We start from the raw sequence: 13,086 nt of genomic DNA, 5'->3' as shown, positions 1-13,086 counted from the left end.
CTTAACTAGGGAAAAAGGGGAAACCATGAGCATGGGCATTAATAGCTCTATTAGTTCCCTCAATCTCTCCCTCTCTCTCCCTCTTTTCTCTCTTCTATTCCTTCCCTCTCCCCCTCCCTCCCTCCTCTCTCCTCCTCCCACCTCCCTCTGCCCTTATAGCTAAAATTGCATAGGAATTCAACAGTTTCTTTGGATACTAACACCACACAGGGCAGGGATAGGATCTGTTATCTGTCTGTTTTGTTCACTGCTCTACCCCCAATGACTATGACTATAACAATGCTAGGCACAGAATAGGCACTCAGTACATATTTGTTCAAAGAAGTAATTAACCACTTATATAATTAGGTACACAGAAAGTAGGAAGGGGCTATAGGAGTTATAGGGGCTGAATTCATCTCATGATGAAAAACATTCTCATATGTTCAAGGCATCCTGGTATAAAAGAAACATGTCTGGACTTGGAGCAAAAGAAATTAGCCATTAGCTAAATTTGACTATGGGCAAGTCACTTAACTCTCTGAGCCTGAGCCTTCTTATCTATTAAATAAAGATCATCTTTGTCCTGTCCAATTCACAAGGATGTTGAGAGGGTGTGATAAAATAATCTAAGTAAAAGAGCAGAACATAAAGTGCTACCAAGTACATTGTTAATTTTTTTTAAGATTTTTTTTTTTTTAATTTAAGAGAGAGAGACAGTGAGAGAGAACATGAGAAGGGAGAAGGTCAGAGGGAGAAGCAGACTCCCCGTGGAGCTGGGAGCCCGATGCTGGACTCGATCCCCGGATTCCGGGATCATGAGCTGAGCCCAAGGCAGTTGCTTAACCAACTGAGCCACCCAGGTGACCCCTAAGCACTAGCTGGTGCTGGGCACTTTGTGACATCTCCACAGGGATTTTTGTCTTGGGTGGGAGTGTGAACTAAATGACTCAAATCCTTTCCAGCTCATATGTACTATGATTGTGACACATAAATCCATTACTTAGCCGTTTCTATAAGATGAGTCTTTAAGTTTTGGATAGAGAGAGCTGAGTTAAAATGCAAAAATATTTATAGTATGATGTAGTGTGATGTAGGTCAAAGAGCAAGAAATGCCAAAGAGCTTGTGTTCTTGTTTAATGGTGGACGAAGATCTTACAGTAAAATCTGTGTGTGATTCTCTAGGAAGGGGGAAATCCAAATGTCTGATTTCCCCAGGTTTGTTGAAGTCTCTGTCTGTCAGCACTGCAGCCATATTTAGCAGGCACCAAAGAGAAAGGAGGTCCCTTACACGAAAACATCAGTGATTGGGGTTTTCAGGAATTGCAGATTACTAGGAAGGTCCCTGCCACTCAGGGACTCTCTGGTGACTTGGAAATCTTGCTGGCTGCTGGCAGTAGTTTGCATGGAGACTGAATTTTATCTCAGCCCTTTTGAAAAGGTAAAGAAACCACAAATCCAGTAGCTGTTCAAAGCAACAAAGAAGGTGCCTTCGGCTTCTAACAGGAGTGTCTCTGAATTCCTCAAGGAATTCCAGGCCTAGGGTTGATCCAGCTGGCAGGGAGGTATCGATCTCTACTTGAATTCGCTGAATAAATAATGGTTGCCATAGTTATTGAGCAGTCACAACTGGTTGGAGAGCAGGGAGAACTCTGAGGCACCTTCTGTGAGTTTGGCCGTGAGAAAGTCTAGTTATTAGGTTCCATAATCAACCCCCTCCCCAAATCCAGTCAGCACTGTGCTCCATTTCTTTGCCTGAAGACAAATATGGGATCTTGAATATAACGCAAGACATGGGGCACTGGAAGGAAGGCAAAGTTGAAATCAATGGATTGGTATTTTATTCTGGGAAAAGCATCTCTCCCTGGGTTGTGAACCTAATTCGATATAGCTTGGTATTAATAGAATTTACTATCAGCAAGATGACTGTTTGATCATGTTACAGCTGGGAGAGAGACCAAATCCCAGATCATTCTAGGTTAGCAGTTTAATAGACAAACACTGCTAACTTGGAAATTTTAAAAGAAAGGAAAAGAGCTAAATGAGAAGCTCAGAAATATTCTCACTTTTCTGTTTCCTTTCACCCTTTTCTATATGCAGAAATAAAATTTGCATAGGTGTCATCACATCTTAGATACCATTTTATATTCTGTTCTTTCTTTAATGGGATACTTTATAGTTTTCCATGTTGCTTTACAGCCTTCCCATGTGTCCTTTCTGATGTTTACAGAATCTTCCATTATGTGCATATGCCATTTAGCAGTGTCCCTATTCTTCTACCCCTTAACTTTTTCCCAGATTTTTTTTTTTTTAACAGATACTGCTACCCCCAAATGTGTTCATGCATACAGTTTGGGTCTTCTGTTGAATTTTTCCTTCAGATAAATTCCCAAGAGCGGGCATTACTTGGTCAGAGGCTATGAACATTTTACAGCTCTTGAAGTTACTGCCAAACTTGCAGTCTGCTTTTTTGCTGTGGTGGGGCCAGGGGCGGGGTGGGGGCGGTGGGGAAAACTTTAAGAAGAACACCGTTGCAGGCAGAATTTCTCTTGAAGGTCAGTCCTGGGTACATCTTTTGAGACTAAACAAAGGGGCTATGTATGCAGTAAAGATAAACGGAGAGGACAGGTTTGCACCTGGGCTGATTAGCTCACAGTTTCCTGGGAAAAGCAGACTTGTGCCCTGCAAAGCTTGGGAAGTAGGGAACTTTACTGCCTTTTGACTGACCCCACGGTTGCCAACCATTTGCCAGGCGGCAGGCACCATTGTGGGTGCTGACCATACCACGTGTGTAGCACACTGCAGCTGGCAGAAGGTCTTCAGGTAACATCATCTTAATTAAGCCTGACAATAATCCATGGAAGTAGATTTTATTATAATCATATATTTCTTTCAATTTATTGTGCAATATTTAGGACACACAGAAAAGGGGGGCCCTGGCTGGCTCAGTCCATAGAACATGCAACTCTTGATCTCAGGGTTGTGAATTTGAGCCCTACATTGGGTCTACAGATGACTTAAAAAATAAAATCTTGGGGTGCCTGGGTGGCTTAGCCGGTTAAGTGTCCATCTCCTGATTTCAGCCCAGGTTGTGATCTCAAGGTTGTGAGATTGAGCCTCACGTCAGACTCAGTGCTGGGCATAGAGCCTGCTCAATATTCTCTGTCTCTCCTCTGCAACCCCACCAAGCTCCCTTCCCCTGCTCTAACACACCCACGTACATATGCACGTGCACACTCTCTCTTTCTCTTAAAAAATAAAATAAAATCTTAAAAAAAGAGACACACAGAAGGAAATGAAGAATACAATAAAGACTTGTATGTCTACCTCCCTGTAATCCCCATTTTGCTAGAAGGACATTGAGCCTCAAAGAAATGAGGTCACATGGCTAGTAAGTAACAGAACCAGACCTGAAGCCCAGCTCTGTCTGGCTGCAAGTCCAGTGCCCTTTGCTCTATATTGTGGTGCACGGAGATGAGACGCCTGCAAGTTATAATCCAACTGAGATGCTGGCAGTTTTCATGGTTGTAGTTTAATGTAAATATGACACATCAGAGCCAGAAGGGACCTTAGAGGTCATTAAGTCTGACCTCCTTCTTTTAAAACAAGCCCTAAAGAGGGAGGGACTCACCCAGCTCATACACAACAAGCCAGCCTGGGGAACAGTGCAGATCTCCGGGTCCCTCGGCCTGCTTTGATTTAGGGCAAGAGAAGAAATGCCTGGATCTTGCTTCATTTTACTAATTGACTATTTTTTTGTTTCTGTTTTAAGGAAATAAGTTCCCTAACAAAAATTTCCCCAACTGAGGTTTAGGAGAATACTTATCTTGATGAGCATTGAGTAACATGTAGGATTGATGAATTGCTGAACACTTTTGTACACCTGAAACGAATATAAAGCGATATGTTAATTATACTGGAATTTTTAAAAAATTAAAATATATATATATATATATATATATATACCCAACTGAAAAAAATAACTGAGAAAAACGAGACACCATTGCTTGATTTCCCTTTGGAAGAGTTATTGTTTTACATGTAAATATACTTAGAAATAAAAAAAATCCTGACTGAGATAAGTAGGGCCAAGCCCTTCTCTCAGGAAAGAGACTTTGGTATCTAATTGCTGAGGGAGAGCAAAGTGATTGGTACTGGATGCGAGTGAGTCCTTTCTGATTAGAGATGCAAAATCACTCTGGGGTAGGAGGACAAAATCTTTGGGACTTTGAGAAAATCACTTAAAATAAAATAGGAGATTATAATATTTAACATGGGGATCCTTTTATGTATTGTTTTATAAAACACGAGATACAGGTGTTCATGTCTTGCTACATTGTAAAATGCCTGCAGCGCCTCTTTCTGGGCCTCTTCCCTTCTCGTTGACTTTGCCATCTCCACAGCAGGAAGACGTGTATTTTGTACAGGACGCCAGGCGTAGGTCAATAGCTGTTTCAAGGGGGGCCACAAACAAGGAAAAGAAAAGCCGGATTCCTCTCAGTGCTGGTTAGCATGAAAACACAAGAAATGTGCTTTGTGCTGGATCTCATGGGGCAGCCTTTGCATTAGCAAATGGTACTAACAGGACCCCTCCCCCTCCACCTGTTAAGATGGGAACATTAATTCGTTTGCCTGGATGTGTTTCTCTATCACTCTGATAAAGAGTTGCTTCCTGACCAGGCTTTTGTAGGACGATGTATGCAAAGTAATTACCTCTCTGTCACTCATTCAGTGTGACTGTGTGCCAGGAACGGTGTGCTTCCCCTAAGCTGGTACTCCCAGAAACTGCCAGAAAATTAAGAACAATTATTATCTTCATTTTGTAAGGAAACTGGGGCTCAGAAATTAAGAGGCTAACTCAGGGGAACACAGTGAGGAAGTGGCAGGACTGGGATTCAAAGCCTGGTGCCGTTTGATACCAAAGGCTATGAGTGACCTCTAAGAGGGAGGCACTTGGATTGTAAAATGCCATCCCAACTGGTGGAAGAAGACATGGCCCTCTATTCAAGATTCAGAGCTTCTTAAGATGGGGATGCCTGGGGTACCTGGCTGGCTCAGTCAGCTGAGTATCTGCCTTCGGCTCAAGTCATGATCTCAGGGTCCTGGGATGGAGCCCCACATAGGGCTCCCTGCTCAGCAGGGAATCTTCTCTCTCTCTCTCTCTCTGCCCCTCCCCACCCCCACTCATGCTTTATCCCTCCCTATCTTTCTCAAATAAATAAATAAAATCTAAAAAAAAAAAAAAAATGAGTTGCCTGGTTGGCTCAGTCGGTACAGCATCTGACTCTTGATCTCAGGGTCATGAGTTCAAGCCCCATGTTGAGTGTGGAGCCTACTTTTAAAAAAAGAAAAAAGCAAAAACAGAAAACAACAAACATCTTAAGATGTCACCACCTCCTCAACTTGTCCTTTTCTCTCCTTCTGCAGAACGACATGGGTTAAAAGAACCAAAGAGAGTGGAGGAGCTATGCAACAAGATCACAAGCAGCTTGAAAGACCACCAGAGTAAGGGACAGGCCTTGGAGCCCAGCGAGCCCAAGGTCCTGGGCGCGCTGGTGGAACTGCGCAAGCTCTGCACCCTGGGCCTCCAGCGCATCTTCTACCTGAAGCTGGAAGACTTGGTGTCTCCACCTTCCATCATCGACAAGCTCTTCCTGGACACCCTGCCTTTCTGAACAGGAGCAGCCAGAGCGGGGAGCTGCCTCAGTGGCCAGCACCTTCTTGCTAAGCAGCAGAGGAATGGGTCTGGACACCTACCGTTTTCTGTCCTTCCTTAAGAGGAGAAGCAGCTCCTGTAGAAAAGACTTTTTTTTTTTTCTTTCTGGCACTTTTCCTTACAACCTAAAGCCAGAAAACTTGCAGAGTATTGTGTTGGGGTTGTGTTTTATATTTAGGCTTTGGGGTTGGTTGTGGGAGGGGAGGGTATAGTTCATGAGGGTTTTCTAAGAAATTGCTAACAAAGCACTTTTGGACGATGCTATCCCAGCAGGAAAAAAAAAAAAAAAAGGATAATACAACTGTTTTAAAACTTTCTGGGGAATACAATTATAGTTGCTTTGTATTTAAAAACAAGAACAGCCAAGGGTTGTTCGCCAGGGTAGGAGGTATCTTGACGTTGATCTTTAGAATACACTTCCTGTATCAAGGGTATATATGTGATGCAAATGAGGCAGAAATTCTCTCTTCTTAATTTCTCTCTTCCTTTATTTTATTTTAACAAAAGGTGAAAGATGACAATTACCTAGAAATCAGACATAGCAAAATGATAACGGCTGTTCGTTTCCATATACAAGTGCAATTTTTAAAGTGCTGTCTTGCTGAGTCGTGTTTATTAACTCTCCTTTATTTCGTATGGAGATAAAAAAAGGAGGCAGTCGTGTTGGCAAATGACACATGTTAATTTTCCTAGCGAGGCTTTTTCCATCTGTAGAACCCTTCTGAGGTACAGTCCATCCAAGACTTTGGGTCATTTTAAATGGATCCAGATCTTTGTCCAGCTGTCCTGCAAGGGGCTCAGATCACAAAATAGAATGCATACAGCCATCTCAGCTGCGTTCTGTCAATCCAGACAGAGTTCCCTAAACTTGCTTCAGTTAATAGCAGCTGACCGACACGTTCATTCACAAGCCCCAGGAGCTTTCAGTGAGTCTCAAGCGTTTGATCCCTAAATAAGAACATGCAAAGAAGTAGGAACTGATCATACAGGGTAAACACCAGAGGTAACAAGATTTTTTAAATCTATATAATTTAATTTCTGTTGTTGATTACAAAGACAATTTTGGAGAGCAAGCGAGTCTTATTTTAAAAAATAATAGTATGAATGTGACTACTAGACAGGATTAGTGGGCTGCGTTTCAACATTCCGTGTTCGTACTCCCTTTTGTATGTTTATACTGTCGATGCCATATTACTATGAGATAATTTGTTGCATAGTGTCCTTATTTGTATAAACATTTGTATGCACGTTCTGTTGTAATAGCTTTGCCTGTATTTACTGCAAGACCACCAGCTCCTGGAAGCTGAGTTACAGAGTACTTAAATGGGGTGTTCACAGTGACTTGGATACACCAATTAGAAATTAAATAAACAAATATATATATAAATATAGCAGGTTACATATATATATATTTATAATGTGTCTTTTTATTAACCATTTGTACAATAAATGTTACTTCCCATGCAGTTATTTTATGATTCATTTGCAGTGACTTTTAAGGCAGTACTGTTTAGCACTTTGATATGAAAATTTTGCTTATGTTTTGCTAAATTCGAATAATGTTTGAAGATTTTTAGGTCTAAAAGTCTTTATATTATATATTCTGTATCAAGTCAAAATATCTTTGGCCATTTTGCTAAGAAACAAACTATGAATGTGAAACTGATGTCACAGTAGTTTCTGTTAGCTTTAAATCATTTTTGCTTTAGTCTTTTTCAAGAAAAAAATAACAAAACTATGCTGTTTATATTGTCATTAAATTATACAATCAAACAAATGCCAAATGAATTGCCGAATTGCTGCAAAGGATAACCCAGATAGCAAAGCATATGTTTTTCCCCCCACCAAGAGTCATTCTGATATTTGATTATGTATTATGTTTGTGTGTGCTTTTATGGAAGATTATTATTTTTATATCCAGGTGATAGGGTCTGCAATGTTGGGCTCTTGGGACATTAGACTTGTCAACTGCTCCCCCACCCCTTCAAAACTCATAGAGGAGAAAACTGGGACCCAGAGAAAGAAAAAATTGCCCAAGGTCCAACAGGCTAATACCAGAACCAAGACTAGGACCTAATTCTCCTTTCCATAGTGTTTTTTACTCAACTTATTGCATCTATAGGAAAACAGGCTTTTAAAAATAACCACTAATATTTACATTTTACCTGATAACCATAAGTAGTACTTTTGCATTAATTTTTTTGAGCTTATATACAAACATAATAAACATTATTAAATATCAGGAAAGCTAACATTTTGTACAAGGTAGCTTTGGACCAAATTCAAATTGAATTTGAATAAATTAGAAATGCTGTGCATACATAACCCTTTTGTGCACCATTAGTATTGGAAAGTTATTCCTTGTTTTCTGTCATGTCCATAAAAGAAAACAAACAGAAAAATCACAGCCCTGGAGAAACGCTGTTACTTTTCATTTTTAAACCCATCAGATTAAAGGAAAAGACTTTTTAGCCGTGATTGGTTGGCAGGAATGAAGGTTTTTAGTTATAGGTCCAGACACTAGTGTTGAAAATAAAGGTTATAGCCAGTGTTCTTCTGTCTTCCATAGTTGTAAGAACTATGAGAGCCTCCCACATAATCCATCAATTCACCTCTCTTCTTTTGTCTTAACGTTGACACACAAGTTTATACATATAGAGTGGATGACCAAACTAGCTCAGAAGAGGACAGCAAGAATTAAAGCAGGTGATTCTTCCCTTGTGGGAGAGCTCTCTCAGTGAGAATATGCCTTCTATGGAATCCACCAGCTGTTAATGGAGAGTGCCTTGCTTTCATTTCAGACAGCAGAGTTTTCCAGAGTTTCTCTGCTCTTCTAACAGCATTGCTCCTTAGTGTGTGTTAACCTGTGGTTTGAAAGAAATGCTCTTGTACATTAACAATGTAAATTTAAATGATTAAATTAAATTACATTTTATCAGTGGCTACCAGTGTGTTGAATAAGCATGCTTCATTTAACAGTATTCTCTTCATCATGTATAAAATGGTATTTGCTGTGAGCTCTTAAACACATCCACAAATGGATTTTTTTAAAGGCTTACTAATGCTGAAAAATTAATAGGCATTCTGGATTGGAAATATATTAAAACTCACTGATTGGGAAGAAGGACATTCTAAATTCAATAACCGTGTATTGACTACTTCCTGTGGACAAAGCACTGCTGTGTGCTCTAGGAGATACAAACATGCAGAGTGTTTGAAGCTATTTTCTTTCATATATATATGTGTGTGTTTGTGTGTATATACATACATATATGAATATGAAATATATATATTTAATAGAGCCTAAAATATTCTTTAAGGGTATGAAGGATTCATTCCTATATCAAGATTTTACAAGAATCAGGATTCGAGTTCTCCACGATTGATCAGTACTCTTTGCCTTTGCCTTTTTGCTGACACCATTATCCTACATTGCCTAGAAAGCCCTCTTTGTGGGCAATGCAAATGCAACTTTCCTTCAACTCTGCCCCAAACATCATATATTCAGGATTAGGGCAAATGTATTACTTGTGTGTGCGCTGACGCGTCCAAAAAAGAAATGTGGAGCTCTACTTAGTTCATCAGTTCATACACAAAGAATTTTCTGTGGCATCTAAGTGCTATGTTCAGTCTAGGGGCCAAACCCTTCTTCTTGCTTCTCAGCGGTGCCTTCATTTCCTGAACTATATACAGTGTGATTAGTAAGAAAAGAATGAGAGATATGGTGGAGCTCCATCTTGCATATGGATTTAAATACAGGTGCTTAGCAAAAGTGCACTCCAGAGGCAGAAGTCTGGTTTGAACGAGGAGGGAGGTGGGAAATTCAGGACTAAATAAGGGGCAGATGTCTGTAGTTGAAATTTCCTAAGTTCAGTGCACAAACACAACAAAGGAAGCTAATTGTTACCTTTTTTTTTAATCGGATGCACAGTTTAGTGATGTTAAGTACATCCCCACTGTTGTTTAACCAATGGCCAGAGCTCTTTTCATCTCACACAACTGAAATTCTGTAGCCATTAAAAAAGAATCACCAAGGGGGAGGAGCAAGATGGCGGAGGAGTGGGAGACCTAATATCATCAGGTCCCTGGATTTCAACTAGATAGTTATCAAACCATTCTGAACCCCTACAAACTCAAGAGGAGGTCAAAGGGAAGAAGAGCAGCAATTGCAGGAACAGAAAAGTGACCACTTTCTGGAAGGTAGGACATGCAGAGAAGTGAATCTAAGGCAATACACAGGAAGATAGACCATGGGGAGAGGGGCTGCCTCCCAGCAAGCGGTGGAGCAGCAGAGCATAAAATCAGAACTTTTATAAGGCTGCTCCATTGAAGGACATTGCTCCAGAGGCTAAGTAGGGGGCAGAGCTGTCATGGAGACAGTATGGCCTCAGAACCTGCCGGGTCACAGAAAGACCAGGGGTGTCTGAGTGTGGCAGAGCTGCCAGGTATCATAGCAGGGAGGCTGGCTGCAAAGAGCCGAGGAGTGAGCTCTCAGCTTGGTGTTACCTTAAACTGTGATTCCAGGCACAGTTCAACCACTGCTCTTTGAGCAGGGACCCCACAAGCGGCAGATCCGGAGAGACCCCCTCCTTCCTCCTCCAGGAGAAGGAGCACAGAAGTGTGCATCAGGAATCTGCTAGGTTTGGGGACTCCAAACGGGACCATGGACCAGAGATAGAAATTCTCGGTCACAGGCTGGGTGAGCACAGAGTGCAGCTGGAGACCAAGGAGACAGGAGGGATTGACTGCTTTTCTCTGGGGTACACAGAGGAATGGGTCCTGAACTCTCGGCCCCTATGGGCTGGAGATTGGGAGGCCATCATTTTCATTCCTGTCCTCCAAAGCTCTATGGAAATATTCAGGGAACAAAAGCTCCCAGGGTGAACCCGAGCACATTACAGCCCAGCCCCTGGCAAGGGTGGAGCAGTTCCACCTCGGGCAAAGACATTTGAGAATCAGGGCAACAAGTCCCTCCCCCAGAAGATCAACAAGAACATCCAGCCAGACCAAGTTCACCAATCAATGAGAACTGCTAAACTTTAGACCTATAGGAATACAGCCCATAGAATTCATGGCTATCCCCCCATGATTCTTTAGTCTTTCAAAGTTAATTTTTTTAATTTATTTTTCTTATTCTATTTTTTTTATTTTTCCTCTTTCCTATTTTAACATTTTTAACTATTTTATCTTATCAATACCTTTTAAAAATCTTTTAAATTTTTTATTATTATAGTCATATTCTACCCCTTCATTGTATTTAACCTTATTTTTTGTATACATTTAGGTTTTTCTTTCTTTGAATTTTGGTATAAAGTTTCTTGTAATAGATCAAAATATACCCTAAATCTAGCATATGGCTTTGTTCTAGTCTCTAGCCTGATCATACTCTTTCCTCTTTTTTTTTCTTTTTTCAGCTGACTTCTCATCTTATCAATTCCTTTTTTAGAATCTTTTTAAATTTTCATCTTTATAGACTTATTCCATCTCTTTGTCATGTTTACCCTTATTTTTGTATATACATAAGATTTTCTTTCTTTAAAATTTTGGGAGAAAGTTTCTTCTAACAGACCAAAATACATCCAAAATCAAATGTGTGGCTCTGTTCTATTCATATATATATATATATAGGCATCAGGGAAGTACAATGAAAACAATTTTATATTTTATATATATATATATTATATTATATATATAAAACAATTTTATATTATATATTATATTATATATTATATATAATATAATAATATTATATATTATATTATATTATATTATATTATATATAATATTATAGGCCTCTTCTGATTTGGTTAGTATATGTTTTTCTGGGGTTGTTGCTACCCTTTTAGTATTTTGTTCTCTCATTCATCTGTTCTTATCTGGATAAAATGACAAGGTGGAAAAACTCACCTCAAAAAAAAAAAAGAACAAGAGGCAGTACCAATGGCTAGGGACCTAATCAATACAGACATTGCTAATATGTCAGAACTAGAGTTCAGAATGATGATCATCAAGGTGCTAGCTGGGCTCGATAAAAGCATGGAAAATACAGGAGAATCCCTTTCTGGATAAATAAAAGAACTAAAATCTAACCAAGTTGAAATTTAAAAAGTTATTAATGAGATGTACTAAAAAATGGAGGCTCTTACTGCTAGGATAAATGAAGCAGAAAAGAGAATTAGTGATATAGAAGACCAAATGACGGAGAATAAAGAAGCTGAGAAAAAGAGAGATAAACATGGGCGCCTGGGTGGCTCAGTGGGTTAAGCTGCTGCCTTCGGCTCGGGTCATGATCTCAGGATCCTGGGATCGAGGCCCGCATTGGGGTCTCTGCTCAGCAGGGAGCCTGCTTCCCTCTCTCTCTCTCTGTCTGCCTCTCTGTCTACTTGTGATCTCTCTCTGTCAAATAAATAAATAAAATCTTTAAAAAAAAAAAAAGAGAGATAAACAACTACTGGATCATGAGGGGACAATTCAAGAGATGAGTGATATCATAAGAAAGAAAATTTTTAGAATAATTGGGAGCCCAGAAGAAGAAGTGGGGGTGGGGTGGGGGGGGAGAAGGTATATTGGAGCATATTATAGCAGAGAATTTCCCTAATTTGGTGAAGGGAACAAGCATCAAAATCCAGCAGGCACAGAGAATATCCCTCAAAATCAATAAAAATAGGCCCATACCCCATCCTCTTATAGTAAAACTTACAAGTCCCAGAGACAAAGAGAAAATCCTGAAAGCAGCTCAGGACAGGAGGTCTGTAACCTACAACAGTAGAAATATTAGATTGCCAACAGACCTATCCACAAAGGATAGACCTATCCTGGCAGGCCGGAAAGGACTGGCATGATATATTCAGAGCACTAAACAAAAAAAGTATGCAGCCAAGAATACTATATCCTGCTAGGTTGTCATTGAAAATAGAAAGAGAGATAAAAAGCTTCCAGGACAAATAAAAACTAAAATTAAAAGAATTTGCAAACGCCCTTCAGGAAATATTGAAAGGGGTCTTCTAAGCAAGGAGAGAGCCTGAAAGTAACAGACCAGAAAGGAACAGAGACAATATACAGTAACAGTCACCTTACAGGCAATGCAATGGCACTAAATTCATATCTTTCAGTAGTTACCCTTAATGTAAATGGGCTAAATGCCCCAATCAAAAGACATGGGGGTGGGTCAGAATGGATAAAAAAAAAAGAAGACCCTCTGATTTGTATTTCCCTGATGCCCAAAGAACAAATGATCCAATCAAGAAATGAGGATTTCTTCAGAAGACATCAACAGACATTTCTGCAAAGAAGACATCCAAATGGCCAACAGACACATGAAAATGTGCTTAACATCACTTGGCATCAGGGAAATACAAATCAAAACCACAATGAGACACCACCTCACACCA

The 13,086-nt window shown here is 40.0% G+C and overlaps 1 protein-coding gene across 1 annotated transcript in view; it reads left to right on the top strand.

Moving 5' to 3' along the window:
* NR4A3 (nuclear receptor subfamily 4 group A member 3) overlaps positions 1 to 8,638 on the top strand; it is a 38,089-nt gene extending 29,451 nt beyond the window's left edge. The window contains exon 8 of the mRNA XM_059142627.1: positions 5,407 to 8,638. Within this exon, the coding sequence (XP_058998610.1) occupies positions 5,407 to 5,654 (248 nt within the window). The 3' untranslated portion in view covers positions 5,655 to 8,638. The remainder of the gene's footprint in view (positions 1 to 5,406) is intronic.
* Positions 8,639 to 13,086: the final 4,448 nt, after the last annotated feature.

Source organism: Mustela lutreola, chromosome 12 (genome assembly GCF_030435805.1).
Source record: "Mustela lutreola isolate mMusLut2 chromosome 12, mMusLut2.pri, whole genome shotgun sequence".
NCBI lineage: Eukaryota > Metazoa > Chordata > Mammalia > Carnivora > Mustelidae > Mustela > Mustela lutreola.
This window is presented reverse-complemented; position numbering and strand designations above follow the sequence as displayed.